The sequence below is a fragment of the Pristiophorus japonicus genome, chromosome 16 (assembly GCF_044704955.1).
Source record: "Pristiophorus japonicus isolate sPriJap1 chromosome 16, sPriJap1.hap1, whole genome shotgun sequence".
NCBI lineage: Eukaryota > Metazoa > Chordata > Chondrichthyes > Pristiophoridae > Pristiophorus > Pristiophorus japonicus.
In genome coordinates, this window is record NC_091992.1 from 30,828,650 (window position 1) to 30,855,501 (window position 26,852).

Genomic DNA, 26,852 nt, shown 5'->3' on the forward strand with positions numbered 1-26,852 from the left:
ATCCACTTAACCGTAAGGGCCTTATCTAGCTCCCTCTTGAATATATCCAATGAACTGGCATCAACAACTCCCTGTGGCAGGGAATTCCACAAGTCATCAACTCTGAGTGAAAAAGTTTCTCCTCATCTCAGTCCTAAATGGCCTACCCCTTATCCTAAGATTGTGTCCCCTGGTTCTGGACTTCCCCAACATCGAGAACATTCTTCCCGCATCTAACCTGTCTAGTCCCATCAGAATCTTATATGTTTCTATGAGATCCCCTCTCATCCTTCTAAACGCCAGTGAATAAAGGCCCAGTTGATCCAGTCTCTCCTCATATGACAGTCCAGCCATCCCTGGAATCAGTCTGGTGAACCTTTGCTGCACTCCCTCAATAGCAAGGGCTGTGACAGGTTGCTAATATATTGGGCCCAAGTTTCCACACGATAAAAAACGGGCGCCCCTCTGACCTGGGCGCTCGTTTTTCGCGCCTAAAACGGCGCCGGAAAAAAAACGCGCGATTCTGGAGCGCCCTGCAGCTCCTTGTCTGTTTGGCGCAGCGCCCAGGGGGGCGGAGCCTACACTCGCGCCGATTTTGTAAGTGGGAGGGGGCGGGTACCATTTAAATTAGTTTTTTTCCTGCCGGCAACTCTGCGCGTTCGCGTTGGAGCTTTCGCGCACGCGCAGTGTGAAGGAAACATTGGCACTCGGCCATTTTTGTTGTTCTTTGTAGCTGTTTAATTTTTGAAAATTTTTTAATAAAAGCACATTGCCATCAGCACTGAGGCTTCTTGCAGCCTTCTCACTGTCTCCTTCCCCCCCGCGAGAACGAACGGCTGTTTCCTTCCCCACCCCCCCACGGGAACGAACGCCTGCAGCATTCTCCGTGGCTGAAGCACTTTCACACAAGTAGGAAGATGGTTTATTTAATCTTTTCTTTGCTTATAAATGTTTATTCAGGTTGGATTTATTTGTATAATATTTGTAGAAGTATAAATAAGGATTTATTCTAGAATTTAATGACTTCCCTTTCCCCCCCCCCCCCCCGACCTCGTTCTGGACGCCTAATTTGTAACCTGCGCCTGATTTTTTAATGTGTAGACAAGGTTTTTTCAGTTCTACAAAAGTCTTCACTTGCTCCATTCTAAGTTAGTTTGGAGTACGTTTTCACTGTGGAAACTTTGAAATCAGGCGTCAGTGGCCGGACACGCCTCCTTTTGAAGAAAAAATTCTGTTCCAAAGTGGAACTGTTCTACCTGACTAGAACTGCAGAAAAAAAAATGTGGAGAATTGCGATTTCTAAGATAGTCCGTTCTCCACCAGTTGCTCCTAAAAATCAGGCGCAAATCATGTGGAAACTTGGGCCCATTATGTTTTGAAGTTTTAAACACGTTTGCTTTGTTTTCATGTTGCCAATGTTTATCTTTTTTGTAATAGATTATTTTTTATCCAGTCCTGTCACGTAGTTAGCTTGCTATATTGTGCAGTGATTTAAACAATGCATACACGAGTGTACAAATATATTTTTATGTGTCATCTTCCACTCCAAGCTGATGTCAGATTTTATTCCCATACATTCTGAAATACCATTGCGCATATGAAAATGGGGACCAATTCTCATAGTACACAGCTACTTCTGTGGTGGAACTCTGAAATGTAAGTGATAAATATCTTCTTTCATCCATTATCTGGCCAGCTTCATGGCACATGTCTATCTTGCTACTCATGAACATTGCATTTTACGATCCTTTTCAAACACCGTTTTGTTTGAAAATTTGTGTATAATCTAGATCCTTCGTGTTTTTGACTTGTATTCTTTAAGAAAAGAAAATACATAATTGCTGTTTGTTTTTTGAAAGTTGCATTTAGGTCATTTTAGCCTTCGCCCAAATATTAAACCATAAAGATATTGGGGAGTTCAGTAAATATGATGACCTCGACTGATAATGAGGATCAAAGTGAAATCAAATTCAGCATTTTTTTGTAATGCAGTAGTTATACTTCAAGTAACTATACAGTTGTGATAACATTGATAGATCGGGGGCAGTGTGATCTGACCTCATTAGCACTTTAGCTGTACACTTAGATATGATCTTTTAAACCTTTCTGGTACAATGGAATACTTCAGGCTAACAAATATACATGCTTAAAGAGAAGATTTGACTCGAATTAAAAAAAACAAGGCTGATTTTTGTTGCGCATTAATTCCCTTTTTTTAAAAAATTGTTTTGCTATTTACATCTTGCTATTCATCAATAAAATTCATTTGACTTGGCATCCTGTTGCATACTAGCCTTATGGTGATTGACTAATGTAAATATAATTCAAACAATTTTGATATTTTCAGTTATTACTGAAATATATTTCTAGCATCCATTTTTTTTCATTGTTTAATTTAGGTAGATTATTCAAAATGTTGTTGCAGGTTTGGGGTAAACATTGAAACTTCTTAATTGCATATTCTGCACTAAGCTACTGTGATACTATAAGTTTTTTGTTTTTCTCGATGGTAACCTTTCAGGTCAGACCTGCAATGTTTCACCCAGAATAGTACGGATACCTGTAGTTGGCAAATCAATATACTCATTCAGGCCTTTTGTTTTTTAAGACACTAACAACCAGTTAAACCAGAGTATATGTACTTGTCAAATGCAATTATATCTTGATTGCACTAAAAGATTATTCTCTTGCCATGTGATTTTGAAAATGTGGATTTTAATACACTACTGTACTGGCATTATGTTACCCTCAAGTAGGTTTGGGCATCTGGTTCTTTTTGTAGTTGAGACTCTGCTCTGGTTAAATAGCTGCAAGTTTTTACTTTATGAATTTCGGGAATTTGAAGCATAACTTTGTACATGTGCAGTAGTAATGTGAAGTGAGCCTGGTCTGAAATGAATATTCTGCCATTTCCTAACATTCTGCAAGAAAGTAGTGAAAGGATATCGTTAGCCTATCACCAATTACTTACATTTTTTTTAGTGGAGTTTTAATCTTGTATGGGGTTTCCCCCTTTAGCAGAGCTCTGAAGTAGTCCCATGTTGCTATGGTGATGGGTAGACTGTTCATATGCTGAGAGCTAACATAAGGGTGTTTGATTGTTACATTGTCTATTATGCAGCAATGAGTATGCTTTGTGTGGTCATGATGACACGTAAAGCTCCAAGGCATTGTTGTAATTGCAGCTGGTGTTTGATACTGCTGAATGCCAGTGTGTTGACTGTTTGAATTTTTCCAATTGCTAGCATCTCCCAGGAAGCATAGAAGCATATTTTGAGGTCGTTGTGCAAGTCATCTGGTTATAATCAATGTATGTGACCAGCCTATCATCATCAAATATAGAGAAGTCCAGGAAGGAAGAGTCAGATGGATCATGTAAAGGTGAGGGATGAGTGGAAATTGGAAGCATGTAGGTGATTAAATTCTCCGTCAGGGTACCAACACAGTTATCGTAATGGAAGTGATGCCCTACAAAAGAACAGGCATAAAAACAGAAAATGCTGGCAATCTCAGCGGGTCAGGCTGCATCTGTGGTGAGAGAAAGGGAGCCAAAAATGGGCAGAGGTTATCTGAAATTGTTGAACTCTATGTTGAGTCCAGAAGACTGTAAAGTGCCTAAACGAAAGATGAGGTGTGGTTGAGGAAAAAGGAAGACATGTCAGTGGCACTAGTGGAACCTGGAATATGTGGAACATTCTTTGTTCAACTCAGTCCGACTCTGGTCCCCTCCCTCACCTCTTTTTCCAAGTACATTGATGACTGTATCGGTGCCGTTTCCTGCTCTCGCCCTGAACTAGAAAATTTCATTCACTTTGCATCCAATTTCCACCCGTCCCTCACCTTCACATGGTCCATCTCCGACTCGTCCCTTCCCTTCCTCGATTTCTCTGTCTCCATTTTTGGGGATAGGCTATTGACCAGTATCCATTATAAGCCCACAGCTACTTGGACTGCACTTCCTCCCAGCCCGCTTCCTGTAAGGACTCCATTCCATTCTCCCAGTTTCTCTGTTTCCTTTGCATCTGCTCAGATGATACCACCTTTCACACTAGTGCCTCTGACATGTCTTCCCTTTTCCTCAACCGAGGACTCCCCTCCGCCGTGGTTAACATGGCCCTCGACCGTGTCCGTTCTATTTCCCGCACCTCTACTCCCACCCCTTCCCCTCCCTTTCAGAACCACGACAGGGTTCCCCTTGTCCTCACCTTCCACGCCACCAGCCTCCGCGTTCAACGGATCCCTCCGTGACACCCTGGTCCATTACGCAGTCACCCCCAGCACCCCCTCCCCTTCCCCCACGGCACCTTCCCGTGCAGGCTTAGGAGCTGCAACAGCTGCCCTTTAACTCCTCCCTTCCCACTATTACCAGGACCCCAAATACTCCTTCCAGCTGAAACAGCGATGTACTTTGTACTACTTTCAATTTAGAATGCTGCATTCACTGCTCATGATGTGGTCTCCTCTACATTGGGGAGACCAAACGCAGATTGGATGACTGCTTTGCGGAGCACCGCCGTTCAGTCCGTAAGCATGACCCTGAGCTTCCGGTCGCCTGTCACTTTAATTCCCCGCTCCACTCCCACTCCAACATCTCCGTCCTTGACCTCCTACACTTTTCCAATGAAGCTCAACGCAAGCTCGAGGAACAGCACCTCCTCTTTTGTTTAGGCACTTTACAGCCTTCTGGACTCAACATCGAGTTCAATAATTTCTGATAACCTCTGCCCATTTTTGGCTCCCTTTCCCTGCTGAGATTTCCAGCATTTTCTGTTTTTATTTCTGGTTCCAGCATCTGCCGTTTTTTGCTTTTGTAAAAGATCAGGCATATCTGAACCTCTGGGTTCCCGTAGTGACACTTTAACCAGAGGTACTGATCAAAGTTCTGTTAAATGTGGTAAGATTGAATTCTTGCCTGTGAACTTGAGAAATCCAGTCCTTCTGCAAATTAGTAAACAACGTCCTTAAAGCATGCTTTAAGAGCTTGGGTTCAACAAATGATGGCTAATTCTATATTAAAACTTCTGCATACAGGGGTTAGACTACCAGATTACAGCTTAATTCCAGAGTCCCATCAGCAGAAGGAGTAAAGCTTAGATACTTGTCTTCTGTGCTGACTAATAATCTTGAGGCAACAGCGCGTGCTGCTGGGCAACTATGGGTATCTGATTTAAGCACAAGCATCTGGTTTAGTTCTATTGTGTATATAGTACTTCATTGGCTGTAAAGCGCTTTGAGGCAACTGGTGGTCATGCAAGGCGCTTTATAAATCTAAGTCTTTCTTTCTATTGTTCCTGTGGTGCTGTGCAGATATGACTGGCTACATCTCTGTTGAAGAAGATTGACTGAGTATGCTGTTCATCCAGCTCATTTATCTGCATACTTTTGGCTAGCACTGAGACTTTTTTCTGAATTCTGTTAAACAAGGCTATCCTATCCCATCACTGAATATTTGCTTTATTTGTAGAATATCTGAAGTTTATCACAATTGATGTTCAGCTTGTCCAAGGATTTCCATCACTCTGCAGGATTTTGTTCTTTTCGGCACTTGTTTTGATGTAGTTACCAAGACGAGGCACTTTATATTAAAAAAAATATAGATATAGATAAATATAGATATATATATTTGCAAATATATTATACGATACAAATAATTGCTCAGTGCTGCAGTGCTGGAATGAAAATAACAATGCCAGGTTTTTTAATGTACAAAAATGTTATTACTGTGTTATAAATTCTGATCAAATAATGTAAAAACCAGACCCACAGTTTTTATGTTGCCCAGTAAATCTGTTACAAAAGTTGTACACTAGATGTCCAAGTTATTAGTCATTATTAAAATGTGAGTTAATTCTGTATTTTATGGATTTCAGAAAATGTGGCTTTGAGTTGTGCTTAAAGGTCATTCTGTTTTTTAAAGGAGTGAAATGACACATTACACAGATAAAGGGAAGAATGGGCACAGCTGGTAGTTTAAAGGAAAATGAGAAGGAAAACATCGATGTTATCGGATTCAGTAGTTCATTAGTCTATTGGTTTACTTGGGTTTTGTTGAACACAATGGGGCAGAATTTGCGGTCAGTATGACGCCATCGTACCACCTTTGAAATTGACCGCTAGTTTGGGATTTGCGCATGCTCTAAATTCCAAACTTGCGATCTGTCAAGTTCCGACTTTTCAGATCATCCGCTGCGACTGTCAAGTCCATTGCTGGAGCAGAGTTGTGCTAATTGCCACCAACTGCCCAGCCATTACACAGGAACATTTTCTGGCTGGTGCAAACAGGCACAGGAGCCTGTTTACACAGGATAAGGGAGTGGCGGTGGTGGGAAAGAAGAAGGGGAGAGAGAATATGCAGATATGCAGCGGCTTGAAATATACACCAGCAATTTTCATAATTTTTAATTACATTTTTATCATTATCTTCAAAATAAGTACCTATATCCACCTAACTAATATCTCTTCATTCTAATTATTATAATTAATCCCAACACAACTCGCGGAGACACTTGGGCAAAGGGTGGAAACAAACTACCAAAGCACCATCATCCTTTTCATTTCAAAGCAAGATTACAAGGATGTTTTTATTAGAAAAAGATGCCCTTGTGCAGTAGCTGCGATATATTCACAAAAGGAAAAGAACAAGTGTCTGATGTTTTTGGTTAACTGCTCAAAATGGCGATGACATAGATGACTATTCCCTGAGGCTTTTATAATTTGAACCAATTTAACAAACTATTAATGAAATACAATTTCCCTGCAGTGAAACTTTTGTACACAAGAAACCTAGACACGCAAGCATGATATTTACATTGCCTCTGCTAATATGAAAAAAAAGGTTTTGACAAGGTCCTACAAAAGAGAGTCTTTTATAACAGTAATGTTGCCAGCAGCGCGCAGGGGGGAGGCGGTGCCAATAAGGGTGCACCCTGAGCTCGGGGTAACCGAGCCCTGGGACTGGGGTGGCAGCCTCCCAAACCCACCCGGTGCAGGCTCTGACCACTGCCCCTCGGCCACAGGCTGTGCCCCTCACTGACTGTGCCCCGGGAGGCGGGCCGTGCCCCTCACTGACTGTGCCCCAGGAGGCGGGCCGTGCCCCTCACTGACTGACTGTGCTCCCGGCCCCGGGAGGCGGGCCGTGCCCCTCACTGACTGACCGTGCCCCCGGCCCTGGGAGGCGGGCCGTGCTCCTCACTGACTGACCCTGACCTTGGCCTGGCCCCCACTCCCACTCCCACCATTGCCTTACCGGATTCGGCAATGCGAGCGCCGCCTCAACAGCTCGCCGCCATCCCGGGACGTCCCAAAGCGCTTTACTTTTGGAGTGTGGTCACTGTTGTAATGCGGGAAACGTGGCATCCAACTTGCGCACAGCAAGCTCCCACTGATAATGACTAGATAATCTGTTTTAGTGTTGTTGATTGGGGGATAAATATTGGGCCAGGACATCAGGGATAACTCCCCTGCTCTTCAAAATAGTGCCATGGGATCTTTTACGTCCACCTGAGAGAGCAGACGGGGCCTCGGTTTAACGTCTCATCCGAAAGACGCACCTCCGACAGTGCAGCACTCCCTCAGCACTGCACTGAGTGTCAGCCTCTGTCACTGGAGTGTCAGGCTAGATTTATGTGCTCCAGAGGAGGACTTGAATCCACAACCCTCTGACTCTGATGAGTGTGCTACCCACTGAGGTGCACAACTAAACTCATTTGACCCACTTGTGTTGCTGTTTAGTTGCCTGTTAGCTACTTTTAATATCTCATGTCAGGGTTTTGGAGCATAGGGATCCCCCCACCCTTTTATACCCAGGGAAGTGGCCAGGGCGCAGGAGAGGCATGAATCTGGGGCCCAGAAGAGGGGCAGCATGGGCCAGCCCACACTGCGATATGTGTGCGTGCTCGGTCTGTGCAGCAGAGCTGGTCTCCAGTTAGTCTTGGGTAACCCTTGCCACTGGACCAAGACCTAGCTCTGTCAAGCCCGTGTGGTGGCTGGTGTGCAACGGCCACCATGCGTTAAAAAAAATCCACACATAGGCATCTTCCATCCTTCACGATGTAGTTCAGGATCTGGAATATTAGGTCCTTCTTTGATACACCTGTGAACTCATCCCTTTTTTGGCGTGGAAACAAGTCATCCTCGCTTCGAGGGACTGCCTATGATGATGACGCAAGAGATTAGTGTGCAAAATTAAAGCACATGGGATTGGGGGTAATGTATTGACGTGGATAGAGAATTGGTTGGCAGACAGGAAGCAGAGTGGGAATAAACTGGTCCTTTTCAGAATGGCAGGCAGTGACTAGTGGGATACTGCAAGGTTCAGTGTTGGGACCCCAGCTATTTACAATATATATTAATGATTTAGACAAAGGAATTGAATGTAATATCTCCAAGTTTGCAGATTACACTAAGCTGCGTGGCAGTGTGAGTTGTTAGGAGGATGCTAAGAGGCTGCAGGGTGACTTGGACAGGTTAGGTGAGTGGGCAAATGCATGGCAGATGCAGTATAATGTGGATAAGTGTGAGGTTATCCACTTTGGTAGCAAAAAGAGGGGAAGGCAGATTATTATCTGAATGGTGACAGGTTAGTAAAAGGGGAGGAGCAGCGCGACCTGGTGTCATGGTACATCAGTCATCGAAAGTAGGCATGCAGGTACAGCAGGCAGCTAAGAAAGCAATGGCATGTTGGCCTTTAAAGCGAGTGGATTTGAGTATAGGAGCAGGGAGATCTTGCTGCAGTTGTATAGGGCCTTGCTGAGACTACACCTTGAGTATTGTGTGCAGTTTTGGTCTCTTATTCTGAGGAAGGACATTCTTGCTATTGAGGGAGTGCAGTAAAGATTAACCAGACTGATTCCTGGGATGGCAGGACTGACATATGAAGAAAGATTGGATCGACTAGGCTTATATTCACTGGAATTTAGAGGGGATCTCATAGAAGCATATAAAATTCTAACGGGATTGGACAGGTTAGATGCAGGAAGAATGTTCGTAATGTTGGGGGAAGTCCAGAACCAGGGGTCACAGGCTAAGAATAAGAGGCAAGTCATCGAGGACCGAGATGAGGAGAAACTTTTTCACCCAGAGAATTGTGAACGGAACCTATGGAATTCTCTACCACAGAAAGTTGTTGAGTCCAGTTCGTTGGATATATTCAAAAGGGAGTTAGATGTGGTCCTTACGGCTAAAGGGATCGGGGGGTATGGAGAGAAGGCAGGAGTGGGTACTGAAGTTGCATGATCAGCCATGATCATACTGAATGGTGTTGCAGGCTCAAAGGGCTGAATGGCTTTCTCCTGCACCTATTCTCTGTTTTCTATGAAGCATTAAAAACATCATGGATGGGCAACGGCGATTTCTGTTTCCTGACTGGTGCACCGCCCCACGTGATCCCAGGTACGCTTGCGCACACTGTGCACCCCTGGGATCCGTGGGCCATTACAATGCACACAACTCCGCAGCAAAACAGCACAAGTTTTCGAAGGGGGCCTCACAACGGGTAAATGTGGATTTCTTTTGGAGGTCAGCGGCACACAACTTAGCTGTGCTGCCAACTGCAATTTCTGGGCCAATGTATGCATCCTTCAATAGGTGTTAATCAAGCATTGCCAATTCCGTGATCTGCATGAAACCCATTACAGGAGTGACACTTGTGACTTAATGTGCCCCAACCTAAAGCTGGTGGGTTTATTTCTTTCCCCAAGTTTTTTGCCCAGGTTTCCTGACTGCTTGCAGTACCCTTTGGTACCTTACTCTATTGGCCAATCTTTCTGTGTGGGCTCAAACATGAGTGCAAGCTGATTGTTTTGATGAAGAAAGAGAAGGCTCGCAGCCAAAGCCAAATCTGCCCTTGATCAATAACCAGATGTGAACTTTATATATTTTTTTAAATCACTGATTCACTGCATAGTGGTTAGAAGTGGAATACTTCTCAGCTTCTCTTCCCCCCCCCACCCCCCCGCCCTTTCCCGCCTCCGAGTTCGGTGCAGAGAACAAATGTAATATCCCTACTGCTGATGGCCACTACCTTATGATACCAATGCGTGTTCTCAAGTGCTCGTATTGAGTGGCGGAGTAGGCTCGAGGGGCCGTATGGCCTACTCCTGCTGCTATTTCTTATGTTCTTAGCCCATTGAACTAGAACCTTCCTGACTTGTACGGCTCAGATCCACAGACTTGAAGGCAAAACAAGCAAAATGATTAGTTTCCAGGAAAAGCCTGATTATAATTTGGAAACATTATATTTTAAACTTGGGATGCTGTGCACTTGCGTGATGTCAATGCGTGTTCTCAAGAGTGCACACTTTTGCCAGGTTGGCTACTCGATGCTTTGCAAGAACTGAATGGCTAACTTTTTTCTCTCTGGGGTTCCCCTCCCGCCCTGAGTGAGGAAGCATGTAATTACCATTCAATATCTCCCTGCAATTGCACAATGGAGACTGGCAACCCAATACATAAAGGATTCTACCATTTTGTGGCCTAGAAACATAGAAATATAGAAAATAGGTGCAGGAGTAGGCCATTCGGCCCTTCGAGCCTACACCGCCATTCAATAAGATCATGGCTGATCATTCCCTCAGTACCCCTTTCCTGCTTTCTCTCCATACCCCTTGATCCCCTGAGCCGTAAGGGCCATATCTAACTCCCTCTTGAATATATCCAATGAACTGGCATCAACAACTCTCTGCGGCAGGGAATTCCACAGGTTAAAAACACTGAGTGAAGAAGTTTCTCCTCATCTTAGTCCTAAATGGCCTACCCCTTATCCTAAGACTGTGTCCCCTGGTTCTGGACTTCCCCATCATCGGGAACATTCTTCCCGCATCTAACCTGTCCAGTCCCGTCAGAATCTTATACGTTTCTATGAGATCCCCTCATCCTTCTAAACTCCAGTGTATAAAGGCCCAGTTGATCCAGTCTCTCCTCATGACAGTCCAGCCATCCCTGGAATCAGTCTGGTGAACCTTCGCTGCACTCTCACTAGCAAGAAAGTCCTTCCTCAGATTATATGCAGGTACTGGTTCATACCCACAATGCTTGAATGTTCGTTCTTGGGAGTAGCCTTCATTTCTCCCCATTCCTTCTTTTTGATTATATGACTTGTGTATTGGGAGATACAGGTGCAGCACTTAAAATCAGGAACCCTCGGGACCGAGGCCATTCCGGACTTCGTGTTTTTCCCGACTTTCAAACGTGTTTCTGATGTCCGAAGTCCGGAAACGTCCGAGTCCAGGTTCCAATATTTCCGGTTTTTCAACATCATTTTGTAGTTCTTCTCTTCACAGGCCTTGTAGTCCTCGCTTCTTCGATACGCATGGTAAGTCTCCCTCTCTTGTTTTTGTACCTGTGTGTTTTGGAAGGTAGTCTGATGCCCTATATACCTATATCTGTACTTGAAAAGTTCTTTGGAACATTCCCTGTGTTAAGAGGCTTCTACCCTGTAGTGTATTTTCCCAATGTGAGCTTCCTGGCGCAGCACAGCCTTATAGTCCTCGCTTCGCAACGCATGGTAAGTGTCCCTCTCTCGCTTTTGTACCTGTATGTTTTGGAAGGTAGTCTGATGCCCTATACCTGTGGACTGTACAGTACAGTACTTGAATGCAAAGTTCGTAGGAACATCCCCTGGGTTAAAAGAGGCTTCTATTTTCACCATACTTAATGTGAGCTTCCCAACCTGTGTCTTTTGCTACCATCTTCAAATTTGAAAAGGAATGTACAGTACTCAAAGAATGACATATAATGTTTTTTTATTTGTAAAACAGTAAAGTTATGAAATATAAAATGAAGGCTTTTATTTGGTAAACAGGTACAGTTACAATTGGCTGGAGGTTGTGCTTGAGGTAGAGGGCTCAGCTATGATGTCTGGGACTGTTGATGGGCCAGCAATAGGATTATCAAATATTGGAATTGCTGGTGTAGTTGCACGCTGTAGGTCTGGGCCTTCTGATGTGACATATTTTGAAAGATATTTAATAATGTTTGTTTAAATAATTTGGGCTTTTCTTTCACTAATTTTTCCCGAATTCTGTAGACCTGCAGCATTTCTTCTTCACTTATGAAGCTTCGTTGCTCTAAGGTGTTAATTAATTCTTGACAAAGATTGATTGCTCTGCCAATCGGCACTTTTCGACATGATCACAGGCATCAACATCATCCTCACTGCTTTCATCCTTTTCTTCTGGATGCAAAACCCTCCATGATTTCTTCACCAGTCACTGCATGCACAATGGGAGCATCGTTGTCTATGTCCATGACTTCTGCGACATCGTCCTCATTCAATTCCTGCGCAGCTTCGCAAGTCAGCCCTCTAGCATAATCTAAAAGTTGAGCAATCATTGCTTTCTCCGTGGACACACGAAAGCCTTGAAAGTCCTGAGGAGCATCATCGTCAGCAAACACAGTTGATGGTCAGATGTTATGCCAAGCATTGACCAAGGTGTCTGCAGTTACTAAGTTCCATGCATCCGCAGCTGCCCATATGGTGTCCTTGATGGAGAAAGCTTTTGAGAATGCTTTTATTCCCATGCCTGTGTTCACAGCATTAAGTAATCACCTCATAACTTGTTTTTGTAGAGACACCAGTGATCTCAAAATTTCTTGGTCCATTGGCTGTAACATTTGGAGGTAAGTAGATTCTATGGACATTATCCTTTACCATAAGAACATAAAAAATAGGAACAGGAGTAGGCCATACGGCCCCTCGAGCCTGCTCCGCCATTCAATAAGATCATGGCTGATCTGATCATGGACTCTGCTCCACTTCCTCGCCCGCTCCCCATTAACCCCTTATCGTTTAAGAAACTGTCTATTTCTGTCTTAAATTTATTCAATGTCCCAGCTTCCACAACTCTCTGAGGCAGAGAATTTCACAAATTTACAACTCTGAGAAAATAAATTTCTCCTCATCTGCTTTAAATGGGCGGTCCCTTCTTCTAAGATCATGCCCTCTAGTTCTCGTCTTTCCCCCATCAGTGGAAATTTCCCCTCTGCATCCACCTTGTCAAGCCCCCTCATAATCTTATACGTTTTGATAAGATCACCTCTCATTCTTCTGAATTCCAGTGAGCAGAGGCCCAATCTACTCAATCTTTCCTCATAAGTCAACCCCCTCATCCTCTGAATCAACCTAGTGAACCTTCTCTGAACTGCCTCCAAAGCAAGTAAATATGGCGGCGCAGGCTCGAGGGGCCGTATGGCCTACTCTTCCTATTATGTTCTTATGAGCTTTTGGTAAACGATAATGTCCATGGAATCTATTTACCTCCAAATGTTACATCACTGATACAGCCAATGGACCAAGAACTTTTGAGATCGCTGAAGTGTCTACAAAAACAAGTTTGAGGTGATTGCTTAATGCTGTGAACACAGGCAGGGGAATAAAAACATTCTCAAAAGCTTTCTCTATCGAGGACTCCATATGGTCATCATCGGGATGTGCTAAGCAATTGTCTAGCAGCAAGTATATTTTGCAGTTTTCCTCAAGGCCAGCTTCTGTGCAATGAGCATATGTCTGAGGGACAAAATGCTTCTCAAACCAGTTCAGAAAGATTACCCTGGTTACCCATGCTTTCTTATTGGCATAATAATGCACTGGCAATACTCAAACTCTTGAAATATCTTGGATGCTGGCTTCTCCCAATGACCAGCTTACACTTATGTGTCCCAGCCACATTTGCAGCAGCAAGCATAGTCAACCTGTCTTTGGCATCTTTTACACCTGCTGGCTGCGTTTCTTCTAATGTCTTTTGCATTACGTAGCACCAAAACAGTGTTGTCTCATCAGCATTGTACATTTGCTCAGGTGAAAGGTTTTCATCAGCAGTTAGTTTGATGAACTCATCAATATAATTTTCAGCGGCCTCATGATGTGCTGAGGCTTTCTCTCCACATATTTTCAGTTGCCTGATTCCACGACGCCTTTTCAATTTGGCTAGCCAACCAGAAGAGTACTCGCATGGAGTTTCAATCCCCAGTTGTGCATGGAATATTTTAGCTTGTTGCACCACCATTGGGCCAGACAAAGGAACCTTTCCATTTTGCCGCGGTCGTCACCATTCCATCACTGCTCAATCCACATCATCACATCTCGGCTTATGCATACTTTTTCCCTTACTCATTTCCTTATGAACATCACTTTCCGCATAAAACTTCATGAGCTGTTCTTTCTGTTTTCTGATATCTTAGATGGTGGAGAGTCAAACACCATACTCCTCACTCAGTCTTCTTACAGAAGCACTTCTATCTAATCTCTGGAGTAACTCCACTTTCTTGGCAATTGAAAGTGAACCATGCTTCTTTCCTTTATCTGAACCTATTGGGGTATCTGTTGGCCTTTTTGACATGTTTGCAATGACACAACACAAATGCACAATCTTTACCTGTGCAGATCTTTAGATCGGGAACAACACCACAGCGATGGAGTCAGGTTGGGTGGGGTCTGATCATAGGATGTAGGTGGGTCAGGTGGGGTAGCCCTATAATGTTTAATGCCACTAATTTTTTTTTAAATGCTGCATTTAAAAGTGCATGTACAGTACAGGTGCAGATATAGGTAGTATTTTTTATTACAGGGACAGGTGTGCAAACTTAAAATCGCAATCTGGTCGGGTCAGCTCCGCTCGGAGTCATGGAGCGTGGTGATCTGATCGCGCAGTTGCTGCTTTGGGGATCTGCAATGTGCTGTGCAGAGTTTGATTCTGACCGAAGGGACTTGCGCGGGAGCTTGGTTGTTTCTGACCGAAGGGACTTGCGCGGGAGCTTGGTTGTTTCTGACCGAAGGGACTTGCGTGGGAGTTTGGTTGTTTCTGACCGAAGGGACTTGCGCGGCAGCTTGGTTGGTTCTGGTTGGGGACTTGCGCGGGAGCTTGGTTGTTTCTGACCGAAGGGACTTACGCGGGAGCTTGGTTGGTTCTGACCGAAGGGACTTACGCGGGAGCTTGGTCAATTCTGGCTGGGGACTTGCGCGAGAGCTTGGTTGGCTCTGACTGAAGGGACTTGCGTGGGAACTTGGTTGGTTCTGACCGAAGGGACTTGCACGGGACCTTGGTTGTTTCTGACTGAAGGAACTTGCGTGGGAACTTGGTTGTTTCTGACCGAAGGGACTTGCGTGGGAACTTGGTTGGTTCTGACCGAAGGGACTTGCGCGGGACCTTGGTTGTTTCTGACCGAAGGGACTTGCGCGGGAGCTTGGTTGTTTCTGACAGAAGGGACTTGCGTGGGAGATTGGTTGTTTCTGACCGAAGGGACTTGCGCGGGAGCTTGGTTGGTTCTGGTTGGGGACTTGCGCGGGAGCTTGGTTGGTTCTGACTGAAGGGACTTGGGCGGGAGCTTGGTTTATTCTAGTTGGGGACTTGTGTGGAAACTTGGTTGGTTCTGGCTGGGCACTTGAGTGCTTTGCAGAGTTGGTTCTGGCTGGGAGCTTGTGTGCTGTGCAGAGTTGGTGCAGACCCCGGAGCACTGGTGCGGTGACTGAAGACCTGGCCTGGAACAGGTAGGATTGGTGTTTTTATTCTTGCAATTTTTGTCACTGTGCAGTAGTTAGATTTCATTTGTTGACTTTTCTCTGGGCCCGGCTGGTGGCGGTGATGGTGTGGTAGGGTGTCCGGATTCCGGAACATTTTGCGGATTCTGGACGACCCTGCCACGATCTTCCAAAACTCCAGATTTTCGACGCTGCACCTGTATTGTTTTTGTACTCTCTTACTCATGAAAACTTTCCATTTTAATAAAATCTTAAAATAACAGCTTTTATTACAAATGCTGAGAAGGTTCTGCAGATTAATCATCTGAAGGAGAATGTTAACATTTATTGCGTAACTTGAGTATTTTTAACAACTAATTTGATTGGGGGTGAGAAAAAGAATTGATGTACTTCACGGGAATGGTTTGTATACAAGTGAGTATCTGTCGTGTAACCAAGCTTCAAAACACCACTAAATACTTAGGAGGGGAAACATGGAAACATAGAAAATAGGTGCAGGAGCAGGCCATTCGGCTCTTTGAGCCTGCACCGCCATTCAATATGATCGTGGCTGATCATGCAACTTCAGTACCCCACTCCCGCCTTCTCTCCATACCCCCTGATCCCCTTAGCCGTAGGGGCCACATCTAACTCCCTCTTGAATATATCCAACGAACCTGTACATCCCTATAGATTCAGAACAGGTCCTCATTCGTGGTTTACGTTAGAATATCATTATCGGTGCAAAGCAGAAACAACTTTGTAGCATAAACGTACCCTAAATTTGGGTGGTGGTTATTGAAATTTGACAATACAGGTTGATCCCCTCTTATCCGGCACCCTCGGGACCCGGCCTGTGCCGGATAAGGGATTTTGCCAGATGAGGGAAGGTCATGTTAAATTAGGTAGTACAAGTACTGAGCAAGGGGACATCTGGGCTGGCTGGCTTGGAGCTGGGAGTGTAGCAGAGAGATCATGGGGAGTGCAGCAGAGAGATCATGGGGAGTGGCGGATCGTCGGGTCAGGCCAGCGATTGCGGGAGTCGGCAGCGAAGAAGGACTTCAATTTGTTCATGTCGGAGCGGCCAGAAATGATGCCGGACGAGGGGTGGTGCCGGATAAGGGCGTCCCGGATAAGGGAGGTTCAACCTGTACCACTAATGATGCACAAATACTGCACAGCTTTGAACAGCTTGCTGGGGACAACAGACCATAGTCCTGTTTGGGAGGCTCTCGCATTAATGCAGCACATGTCAATAAGAATGACATCAGCTCAACAGGGTAAAACAAATATTAAAAACATTATTTTAGTTCATAATATGGATCTAACTTTTCTCTATATATTAAAATAGTAGTGCTTTGAGTTTCATAGCAAGGCTCCTTGCACGACAATATGTAGGGAGAATGTGATTTAATTCTGAGATGCAGTTAACCTTTTGGACGATAACCTAAACTGTAAGAACAGAACTTGAGTGAATTATGATGAGCATTTTGAACCTCGGGATTTGGTTATTTCCTTAAGCTTCTTTACAAATACTAGTTTATAATATACAGGTACTTCTGATCTGGCTAAGTTCGCTTCAGCCTATCTTTGATCCTTTTGCATTTATGTTTGTCTGGTAGCATGCCTAAATGCATTTTTTTTTAAAGTGGATTTAAAAACACTCAGCTTCATTCGTGGCCAATATTTTGTGGTTTGCAGTAGAAAGTAATTTGAAGACCTATGTAGCTTGTTTGTCTACTTGAGGTGGAAAGTTTTCAGTTGTGTGATGCAAGGACTGAAAGCACTAGTTCTTCAGCGCTTTGTACTCGATCTGTAATCTTGTACAAAATTTTCATTGATTTTTTTTCCCCCTTTCTTTTTCAGATGTGTGTGTTCCTGTTTTGGTGCCTTGGAATTGATTTAAAAGTGAAATTATAAGGGACAATTTTGAAAATCTGGATCAATATCTATCAGTGATATTCCAAAATGATAGGCAAATTAAAACACAACTTACTTTTAGCATGTTTAGTGATCAGTTCAATAACTGTATTTTATCTTGGCCGTTATGCAATAGAATGCCACCATCGAGTGGAAGAGCACAGTCAGCAGCATCCAAACGTGCTAGACAGTGGCAGGTCACTAAGTCACATTTCAAGAACTGGATTCAAAAATAGTTCAAATAAATTTGTTTACAACAAAGACATGCCGTTAATATTTATTGGAGGAGTACCGAGAAGTGGCACCACACTCATGAGAGCCATGCTGGATGCCCATCCTGATGTTCGCTGTGGGGAAGAAACCCGGGTTATTCCTAGAATCCTTGCAATGAAGCAAATGTGGAGCCGATCTGGCCGAGAGAAACAGCGATTGGATGAAGCTGGTGTTACAGATGAGGTGCTGGACTCGGCTATGCAAGCCTTTTTACTAGAAGTTATTGTTAAACACGGGGAGCCTGCTACATACTTGTGCAATAAAGATCCATTTGCCCTTAAATCATTGACTTACTTAAGTAAAATTTTTCCCAATGCCAAATTCATTCTAATGATAAGGGATGGGCGTGCATCAGTACATTCCATGATTACTCGGAAAGTTACCATAGCAGGATTTGACCTCAGCAGTTACAGAGACTGCCTGACCAAATGGAACCGTGCCATTGAGACCATGTATAACCAATGCTTGGAAACTGGGTTTAATAAGTGTTTACCAGTACATTATGAACAACTTGTTTTGCATCCTGAAACTTGGATGAAGAATGTTCTGAAGTTCCTCGGTGTTCCTTGGAATACGGCAGTTTTGCATCATGAACAAATGATAGGGAAAGTTGGAGGTGTTTCTCTATCCAAGTAAGTATAAGTTTACTTTTTTTTTTATGTTGTGTAAAAAGCAATTTACAAAATTATATAATGTTTTAATCTTGTTTTACAACCAGTAAAACACAAAGCAAAGTATACAATTTTGTCCTGTACCTTGGATAGGCCCCCAGACTATGGTTTTCATGGTCACTAGGACACTGTTCAGGAATACGAGAGCGAGGACTCCAAAATCCTATTGTAAGCCTAGCCCTATTATTTCAATTTTCCAATACATCTGTAGGTGTTTTTAAGGCACAAAATGCTGTTCTACATGATTCTTGTAATTATACTCTTCCTGCACTCATATATTTGAGGTACTCGACCCCTGAATTTGATTAAATATGAATGTTAAGCTCTCTCTGTACTTCATCTTTAACACACAGCCAAGCACTGACTTCAACTCACAAGAGATGTATAGTGTAAAATATCTATCTGACTGGATGGAGTGTGCTGTTGCTGTAAAATGTTAGTGCTCAGTTGGAGTAGTCCAGGCCCAGCACTCACTTGTCATTCTACATCATTTTTGAGTAATGTAGATAATAGTGTAGCACGCTAACAGGTTTTAAAATTGTGAGCAGGTTAATCTTTCTCGTGTACATTTCAGCTTCCACACTTGTACACTAAATACTTCAATGTGTTTCACTTGCATAATGGGTGTTGAATGAAACCAGTATGCAGTTGCCAAGAGAATTTTGCCTTTACTTTTTTAAGAGCACATTGTTTTGCTCACTGTGTAACTATGGCTTTACACTGCCACCTTGGTACCACCCCTAATTAGAGCCTCATGCCAGTCTTCCTCATTTTTCACCTGTCACATTCTGCTAATTCTACTTTGAGCAATTTTTTTGTCAACTATTATATATCCAAAGGCACAGCACAGAATTCTGTATATTACTTGTGCTGAGTTAATGTTGCTTTGTTTCTCAAGGTCTTAAATTGCCTCTCAACCTCTGATTCCTTGTCCAAGGAGTAGCCAATAGGGCTACCAATTAACTACCTACCACCCTTCTGGATGATGGTCCCTACAAACTATCTCCTGTTTCTCAACAATTAAGACTATCCAAGCATAATGAGCCTGGACAATGCTTGGGAAAAGGAGCCTTATCAGCATAATCATCCAAAATTTTGGTTAAAGAACCTTATTTTCTCAGACTAGAACATGACTCCACAACTTCGATTAGCTTTACATGCATATCTTGTCCTCCTCTTCAGAGCATTCAACCCCTTGGGAGCAACATTTTAACTTAACATTAATATTTTTATGTAAAACATACCAAGATCCTCCCATGGCAAAGTGGTCAAATTCCAAAACGTGACTATCCTATTTTACAGCTGACTGAGAATTCTTCAGGAATCCTAGCCAATCTTTCTCTTGCTCAACACCACCATCTCATTCATCTGATTGCTGTTTGTCAGATTTTGTGCACAGCATCATTACCACGTTTGCCTAATGTGCTTCAAACTAATGTGAAGCATGTTGGGAGATCTAAGATGTTATAGTACACTTTAAATGCACCTTTTTTTCAAGGAGTGGTCAAGCAGAGGATGTTATTTGGAAGACTTGAGAACCGTGTCAACAGTAGAGCATATCAGCAAAACATCAGGATTGTTTTCATGGTGCTTCCTGTCTCTCTCTTGGTTTCAGCAGCTGAACAACAACAGAAGTCATTTTATAGTGCCTTGTATAGTCAGGTAATGAGATGCATAAAACCTGTGAATTTTTACAGAAAGCTGGCAGCTCAGCGGAGGAGCCCAAAGGTTAAAAAAGGACACTCCAGTTGGATATTGGAAATTACGATTTGAGCACTATCTGCAGGAGCACTACATTACCTACATTACAACAGTGACTACACTTCAAAAGTACTTCATTGTCTGTAAAGCGCTTTGGGAAGTCCTGAGGTCTTGAACGGCACTATATAAATGCAGGTCTTTCTTTTACTATAGATTGTTTTTTTAAAGCAGATTCCACCATAATCTTCTGACTGAGCTGACTGCTCCAGATAGATGTCAAAGACACTACATGACATCACAAAACTGGAAAGCAGCAACAACGTTAATAAAACTGAGAATCCATAAGGGGTGCCACAGATGGGATCAGAACATGTTGGAGCAAATATCCCCTGATATTGTCCAGTTTCCCCTCAATCAAAGGATATGACCACAATATTTGAGGGGATGGATGGTAACCTTGTTGTCATCCTGATCAGCACTCATTCACTATCTCAGGATACCTGTGATGTAGACAGCTGGCATATATGTCTTAAGATCTTCCCACAATCCAGTTGTTGGGGAAATGGCCTCGCACTCCTCATCCATAAACATCCAATATGTTGCCAGGTTGGTAATGCTGAGTATCGCTGAGAAACCAACTTGCTGTTAAAACCTGAATCAGCAATAAACATTCCACTAGAGCAATTGTTACTGACTGAGGCAGAGAGAGAGAGACCGCGTGGTGCGGAAAAACAATAGCAGCTCAAGAAGAAGTTCTTTTTGGGGAAAATCTTATGCTAATGCTTCGATTTGGGCAGGGGGCGAAATCCTGACCAGCATGCAGGAAATTGTTGATAATCCCATCTCTCACCATTGCAACATTTCTCATTTTAATATCAGCATCCGAACTCGCTCGTGTTCATTTGCTGCCACTTCATGATTTAATTTGATGATGTCCTTTATTGGAGCTTCCTCAGTACATTAGCAATATAAGCACAAGGTGAAGCCCTGGTATATTAGTTCATCCTGTTATCAATAATTTAGTTCTCTCTATTTAGGCAGTTGATGACAGGGCAGGGTCTAATGTCACTGGCTATTGGGCAAACTTTTTCTGGAAGTATTTATGCTTCAAGCCACAACCCTGGTAGTATTGGTGACTTATCCATCTGCAGAGTAGGTTAGTATGTTTTTGAACAAGCCAAAATGATAGTTTTCAGGCAGGGATGGATCATTGATCACCCCAACTTACCCATTCAACTCAAGATCACCGTAATGTATTTCTAGGCCTTTTTTAAAAAAAAAAACCCTACCATAATTTAATCACCACCTGGAATTCCCTCCCTAAACACCTCCACCCCTCTTTCCTCCTTTAAAATGCTCCATAAAACCTACTACTTTGACCAAGCTTTTGGTCATCTTCCCTAATAATTCCTTATGTGGCTTGGTGTCAAATTTTGTTAACGCTCCTGTGAAGTGCCTTTTACTTTTACTATTTTAAAGACACGCTATAAATACAAGTTTTTGTTTGTTCAAAATGTGTTTATCCCCCTTTTTACTGAACATTTGCCTGAATTTTCTATTTACTTTTGTTGCCTTAAATGTGACCCCTTCTTCAATGTCATACATGGCAGTACAACTTATCTGCACCCGTATTCTCCAACCTTGTCAATTGTAAATATATTTGGGGAATAAAATAACAGTTGATCTTTTGACAAGAGTAGCCCGAAGGTCGCTAACCTCTTCTTGTAGCTCTTTCCCCTTATTTCTGAAATTAATATGTTAGCCCTCGTTTGCAATCCTCCCAATAATAGATTTGCATCTATGTGGTACCTTCATGACCTCTGTACATCCAGCAATGTGCTAGCTAATTTGCATACAGCATGGTTTTGCAAACAAAATAATAAGCATTTAATCTGTCCGGTATTGATGGAGGGAGAAATGTTGGTCAGGATGCCAAGAGAACTCCTGCTCTTGTTTGAATAATGGCACAGGATTTTTAACATCCGCTTGAACAGGCCGAAGACACCACGGGTTTAGCATCTCAACCAAAAGATGGCTCCTCTGATAAAGCAGTGCTTCCTCAGTACTGCATAGAAGTGTCAGCTTAGAGTGCGTGTTCAAGTCTGCAGTGGGGCTCAAACCCATAAACTTCTGGATGAGGTAAGTGAACCAAACTGACACTTGGAACAGCATGATTTTTTTAAAAAAAAAAACAAAAGCTACACACTGTTGCCCTAATCTGGTATCAAGGCCAGATTGACATTTTCTACTCCTCTTATTGAGCCCCCTACTAATATTCATACAATCTTGTCAATTTCTTGTACTAACTCATTGCAGAAACATTTTAACATACAAAAATAACATTTGTAAGTCATCAGACAGAAACTGATGACTGGTATTCTATTGGATCCCTTTCCAGCTCCCATATAGTACAAAGACTCCAGTTTGAAAACCTATGGTATAATCTGAATTTTGCCCTTGCTGCAGTAACTACAATACACATGCTGTGAAAGGCATAAATCTATCAAAGTCTGACCTGGTGATCGCTTGGTGTTGTCCCATGCCAAAAATCGATTTGATTAACCACATTCCAGAGAATGTAGTCTCCATCCTAGTCAGATGAAAGGACTCCTAGCGCCTGTATTTTTAAAGCACAAATCATAACTTAGTTCAACTCTAATAGTGGCATCACCATGAAACAAGACTGAAGAGAAAAGTACAAATAAAAAGGGGGTGAACTGCAAATATTCAATATCCAAAGCAAACACAAAATGCTGCAATTGCACAACGGATCAGCCTACATCTGTAAAGCGAAAAGTCAGGTTAACCGTTTATCAGAACGGATTTCTAACTTGAAGTATTTGGGGTTTTTGTTTCTTCACTGATTTTTGGTATGTGGTAAAAATGAAATGCTTTCCAGTCCCCATGTATTGTGTACAGTGCAGGAGAACTTAAGAGTAGATGCAAGATGTAGCAACAGAAGAGATGCAATACTTGTTTATAATACCCCCATCTCCCTGTGCCACCCACTTGTAAAAGGCAGGCAGTCCTTGCTCCCAGGCCTCTGCTAGTGCTTTTGTTGAGCTGTTTGTTAAGCACTGCATGAGTGACATTACGAGTGATTATACCCTCTTTTTGGAAGCACTCGTTACCTCTGATAGCACCACTGACATTGTGAACAAATTGTAGAAACAAACCCAAGAGCAACTGCTCCCTGCTACAATATCATGGCACTAATGGCATGTACAGTTGTTTACAAAGTTTGAGAAGACAAACCATGTGATGTATCCTCTCTTTACACATGATTAAGTCTCCAAACACTGTTGACATCAGGGAACTTTGGTCCCAGCAAGGGAGGGGTAAAGTCTGCCAAAGTTGCATTTCTAATTACAATCCAATGATCACTGCTGTAAAGTGTGCATATTTGAACAATGGATGGGGATAGGATTGGCCTTGGCCTCAATATTCTCCCATGGTTAAATAACTGACTTGATGTTTGCTCGGGTCATGCATGAAAAATAATCACTATGATCCGAATGGAATTGTGTCCAAGCATGGGTCATTGCTTTGAGGAAGGAAAATATACTTCTGGGGAGATTGAAGAGAAAATTGTGATGTGTAATCAAATTGAATGATGCTATAATTAAAATCTGACCTGAAACCATGTATTGTCTGTTGTGTTCTGTTGACTGTTTTGGCTTGGTGTCAGAACACTAATATGCACTTCAATGACAAATCTGAGGCAAAAGCAGGCACTGCTGCCAAAACTGGGAACAGGGATTGGATGACCAGCTAGGCCAGGCAGGGCATTTGAAATATTGCAGGGCTTGGAGATAATGTTTTCTAAGGCACTTTTGGATAGCTCTGCAGGATGATTAGCCACTGCTACAACTTGTAGAAGGTGGTGGAGCACATAGTGTCCATGTCCACATGGTGTAATGCTGCCAGTGTCTTTCATTTTGCTCTTGATTTTGTTGTATTAGTGTTGCTTAAGCCATTTAATATTGAAATATATTTTAAAAATCTTCCTTACCATTGTAATGCTAACCAGCTCTGGACAAGGCAGAAAAGATTGTTTTAGGAGATGTGAACGTCCAGGCTGCAAGAAAAGCAAGGAGGAGGAGCAGGGCTTTGAAGCACCGGAGAGTCAGATACCGGAGAGTCAGATTAGTAGTCTGAGCAGGAAGAATGAAGCAGTGTGAGGTGGAACAGAAAGTAGGCAATGGACTAGGGAGGAGCAACAGTGCCACCTGGAGGTCAGAGGCCTGCAACTACAGTGTGACATACAAATTTTGACACACACGACAAGTTTATTTCCTGAATTATGATTTAACAGGAAGTGTATGCCATATGCAGGACTTGATGTATAGATAGATGAAAACTAGTTGTCTTCATTATAAGGCCAAAGTTTACAAAAAATACATATTACAGGCCAACCTTTTCAGTGATTTTTACAATCAAAATTGAGCGTTTTTACAGGTGTTTCTGTCTGAAGGTAAAGTTCATCAATAGATTAAATAGTGGAAACCAACTAATTTGAAACTGTTTTATTAATTTAAATGTCAATTATCATAAATATAGATTCCAAAGATATTGGGTACCCATATGTAATATTTTTTTGTATTGTCCCTGGATATTGAGTCCTACTTTCAAAATTTATTCTGCGATAGTGTTTGGCAGGTAACCCTAGGGAGAAAATAAATGGGTGGTCATCCCAAGTGCTCACCTACAAAGGGGAAAAATGTAAAAGTTGAAAATATTTAAACTAAATTATAGGAATATATGAACGCATTCACTAAATATTTTTTCTCCATATTAATGGTGCGTTCCGATCTTGGCACAGGGTAGAGAGGTACTATACATTACTGAGTAGTCCCTGATGCTGACACTAGATAATGAAGCATGTTTAATTCCCCAGCACCCAGCACTAACATCCTCCCAAAAATTGTTCCATGGTTAGACTAACAAATGGAAAATCCTTGAATCTTTGATTAAGTAGTTTTGGGACCTTAGTGACAAAAGGGAAAGTAGCTTCATCAAAGCCTAGAAATTGCTGTTGATGTAAAGTATTAAACTATTGGCAGTTGAGCAATGGACAGAATTTGTGCCCACTAAATGGCTGTCAAATAGTGGTAGGATTTTTGTTCTCCTAGTTAGTTTGTTAGGGGAACACAGAAATTGCTGTATTCACTCACCATGTGTGCAGGACACTAATCTTTCTTCCCCCAACTGAAATGGGCAGTAAGCTCCAGCAGGTCCCTGTATGTTGAGAATGTAGGGAGATGAGCTTCTGGGTTTTCTGTACAAGGGCAGTGAAAATGAAATTAAGGGACTGATGCTTAATTTGTAGAAAACATAGGTTATACCACAGTTGGGGTATTGTATACAGTTCTGGGCATCTCATTATAAAATATAATGGAGCCAAAAAAAGACATTGACGACTTAGCAGAATTACAATGTAGGAATGAGCTTGAAGTTACTAGAGCTTGAAAAATAGGGGTATTTTAGAGGTTCAGAGGGGTTCTAAGGTTTTCAAAAGTATATAAAGTTCTAAGGGGGAACGTGATTTATAACAAGAAAATCGACTCAGGATTATCACCAGAAGAAAGTTAAAATGTTCATGTACTGCACTTGCAAGCCTCTTGATAACTAAAATTTCACTTTTTAATTTTACAGAGTTGAACGGTCTACTGATCAAGTCATCAAACCAGTCAATGTGGAAGCTTTGTCAAAATGGGTGGGAAAAATTCCACTCGAGGTAGTTCGTGAAATACCAGTGATTGCTCCTATGTTAGCAAAGCTTGGATATGACCCATATGCAAATCCACCAAATTATGGAAAACCAGATCCAGCAGTTATTGAAAACACTAAAAGGGTAGGTGTAAGAGTTTAAGTATCTGGAACATCCTTCTCAAATCCCTGAGGTTGTGATTGTTCCCGCAGAAAGTAGTTGACAAAAATATTCAGTTATTGCCTGGCCCACTGGAGACAGATGAATTCAGTCATTTCTGTTTGTTTTGCTTCTGTTGCATCCCTAGCAACCAGTGTTTACAATAATTTGCTATTTTCTGAATTATTTAAAATGAGAAAAGTTGGCTTATGGGAGTAGATGCAATGTTTTTAATTTGTACGTGTATATAAAACCAAAGAATTGCAGGCGAATAATTTTAGTCGTAATAGTCCTTTACAGAGAAACTGAAACTGAATTCTGTATTAAATTTGGTTCCTTTTTGTAGTAAATTCTGTTAAATTTGAAAAAAGCTATCTTGACTCAAAACACAACTAACTAAGAAAACGTCATGGATTCTAAATAGCGCATACATAAGCATATTTCATATGTGCAGAAAATTGTTATAATTCAGCTGTACAAATTAATATTCACGACATGAGTGTTTCCTCTTTAGTGCATTCTAAAACTAATGGTTATCGTGCAATTACAATATTGTTGATATATTCCTGTTGTAAAGCATGAAGAGATGCAAAACTGTCCACCCTCTGGAAAGAATGTGACTTCCATTAGTCGAATGCAATGTTGGGAAAACCATGTACAGCATTAGATGGCAAGCTTCATTCCACTATGGACGTGAGGCTTGTTCTCCTGGAATGTGGCTAGAATACTCAAAAAAATAATTCCCATTTTTGTGTCAGCTAGTATAATTTTAAATGTGTTACTGAGAGTTGCACAAAAAAATGAACCTTAACAATCTCTGAAATATGTAGAAATTTGGGATTGCAACAGCTCATTTTATAAACGGCTTTTATACTTTATTACAATGATTTGTTTTTTAAAATCTGATAATATAGGAAAAATATTCTAAATTAGTTCTAAAATTACAAATCTGGAGTTCATACTTTATCAGAAAAACTTCTCGTGA

At 42.2% G+C, this 26,852-nt stretch overlaps 1 protein-coding gene across 5 annotated transcripts in view; it reads left to right on the top strand.

Annotated features, from left to right (window-relative positions):
- Positions 1-26,852, top strand: part of LOC139226417 (protein-tyrosine sulfotransferase 1-like) — an 80,163-nt gene that overhangs the window by 15,666 nt on the left and 37,645 nt on the right. For 4 of the 5 annotated variants that reach the window (XR_011587255.1, XM_070857173.1, XM_070857175.1 and 1 more), the window contains exons 2-3: positions 17,300-18,258; positions 25,654-25,852. Coding sequence is in view for 4 of the 5 variants with exons in the window: in XM_070857173.1 (XP_070713274.1) it covers positions 17,402-18,258; positions 25,654-25,852 (1,056 nt within the window). In the remaining variant the exon portion in view is untranslated. Of the gene's footprint in view, positions 1-11,258; positions 11,291-17,299; positions 18,259-25,653; positions 25,853-26,852 lie in introns of all 5 variants that reach the window. The other variant, XM_070857174.1, reaches the window with a different exon arrangement.